Source organism: Nematolebias whitei, chromosome 10 (assembly GCF_014905685.2).
Source record: "Nematolebias whitei isolate Nwh7 chromosome 10, NemWhi1, whole genome shotgun sequence".
NCBI lineage: Eukaryota > Metazoa > Chordata > Actinopteri > Cyprinodontiformes > Rivulidae > Nematolebias > Nematolebias whitei.
In genome coordinates this window covers 6,222,057-6,224,200 of record NC_056507.1, presented here as the reverse complement: position 1 = coordinate 6,224,200, position 2,144 = coordinate 6,222,057, and the positions used below count along the sequence as shown (strand labels likewise).

At 36.2% G+C, this 2,144-nt stretch overlaps 1 protein-coding gene across 1 annotated transcript in view; it reads left to right on the top strand.

The window, feature by feature from the left end:
* Positions 1-1,857, top strand: part of zgc:113516 (uncharacterized protein LOC541449 homolog) — a 39,371-nt gene extending 37,514 nt beyond the window's left edge. Inside the window, exon 8 of the mRNA XM_037682561.1 lies at positions 1,755-1,857. Coding sequence (XP_037538489.1) covers positions 1,755-1,857 — 103 coding nt within the window. The remainder of the gene's footprint in view (positions 1-1,754) is intronic.
* Positions 1,858-2,144: the final 287 nt, after the last annotated feature.

Below are 2,144 nucleotides of genomic sequence, written 5' to 3'. Positions count from 1 at the left end.
GGGGGGGGGGGTGTTTGATCATAAACATGTATAATTACTGTGTGTACATGTGTAATTTGCAGTAACTGTGATGCTGTAAGACGCTGCAGGTGTAAGAGATGCTGAGTGTTCAGGTGCATTAAAGTTGAAATATTTTTAAAACCCCACACCTTATTGTCCTCAAGCTTCATGAGAAACATAATTTACTTGAGTAGTGTTGAACACAAGTGACAAAGTCCAGTGATGATCAACAAAGTCCAGTGATGATCAACAAAGTCCATGCTCAATTATCCAGGTATACAATCCAACATTTTTCAGTCAGGTCATCTGGACAGTTTCTTTTTTTGTGCTGAAACATTTCGCCTTCGATCTGGAAGGCTTCATCAATCAAGGAAACACACAACACAAAACTGATTCTTACCCCAACAGCTTACTCCAAAGTGGAACAAACCAGTTTTGTTGGTGCTAAGATGGTTTCTTTGGTATGCACAGATTGTGTTGTAAAGCACTTTGAGTATCTTGATAAGTAGAAAAGCGCTATACAAGTACAGACCATTTACCATTTAACCTTTAACGTGGCTCATCAAGTGTGAAAAATACTAAATAGATGACACCAAACACTATAGCTATTCCATAAAATTGTGACTTTTAACAACATAAGTAGTTTTGAAATAAAGGCTGCCATTCCATTTTAATTAGGTTTTTTTTTTCTTGCCTAATTAATGTTCTGTATCTTTGTCTGTGTATAACGATAAACACCCATGGTTCCAATTTCCATACAGTATCTTTACCCACTTCTTATTTTCTGGGTCGCAGCGTCACTGGTGCCTATATCTAGCAGTTACTATGAAAGAGGTGAGGGACACCAGTCCGTCACAGGGACACAGAGACAAACAACCAGTTACCAATCAGCCTAACATGCATGTTTTTGATCTGTGGGAGGACCTGGAGAAAACTCACACATACACAGAGAGAACATGCAAATTCCACCCAGAAATGTCCCCAACTGGGATTCGATCCCACAACCTTCTCACAGAGAGGCAGTGCTCTACTAAATATGCCGTATCATTTTCTATTCTGTGATAACATAGTATCAGAGGTTTGAAAGCAAAATATCAAGACATAAAAATGTATGTTTTTCTAGTGGACAGTGTTTAAAGAACAAAACTTAAATACTGAAAGAAAATTAATGCCATGTGTATATTTACTACTTTTTCTACGTTTACACATTTCTTGTCCACATCTTTGTACAAAAATGCAGAAACACTACTGCTACATTACTTGGTGGCAAGAAAGTCCAAATTAACCACATATATATACGTACAGAGAAAGAGCATGCTTTGTTTGATTAAAAATAGTAGTTTTCTCCTTTACTAATAATTTCCTCCGAGTTAATTTTAGCATGTGATTAAACTTTCAAGGCTACAGGATCAGGATGAAAAGAGACAGAGAGAACAAAACAGTAAAAACTGTTTCATTGTTGTTATGGATTCTAGGAAACAAAGTGATAATTGGCATGCTTAAAAATAACTGCTCTGTCATTGTTTCTGAAAAGCTTAGTATTTGCTGTCTGCATAAATTTATCAGAATTGTTTTATAACCCCCTCTAAGTTTTTTCTCACCAAAACTTCATGTGATCAAGTGAAACACAGAAAATGTGAGTTTTTCAAAATACGCCAAGTAATTTTTCCAAGTATGTTTATAGAAAAAAAAATGTTTACATCATGGTGTAGAATGTGATTTGTTCTTTGATTCTGTTTTCTATTCCTTCCCAGATATGCCAAAGCACGACTCAACTACTACTTTGAGAAGAAAGAGGAGTACTTTGGATTAGCAATGAGCAAGTTAACCGGCTCCACCTGTGAAGAAAAGCCCTGATTAATGTGACCCATACTTTTTGTTCATCTATACTTCAAATGGCTTATAAAATTACTTGCCCTTGTTTGTTGTTATATTCTGTAAAAAAGAGTTTGTGTTTTGTCACATCTAAAATACCAGTTTTACCACCGTCACTACGCCAGTTAGCCTTTTTTGGCAATATGTGACAAAGTTCCAGCCAAAAATGAATTAATTGTCCTCACAGCCACGTTGCATAAAACCACAAAAGCTGAGCCTGATCATAAAAACCACAAGAAGGTTATTTGTGGATTTGAGCGAGTACCACA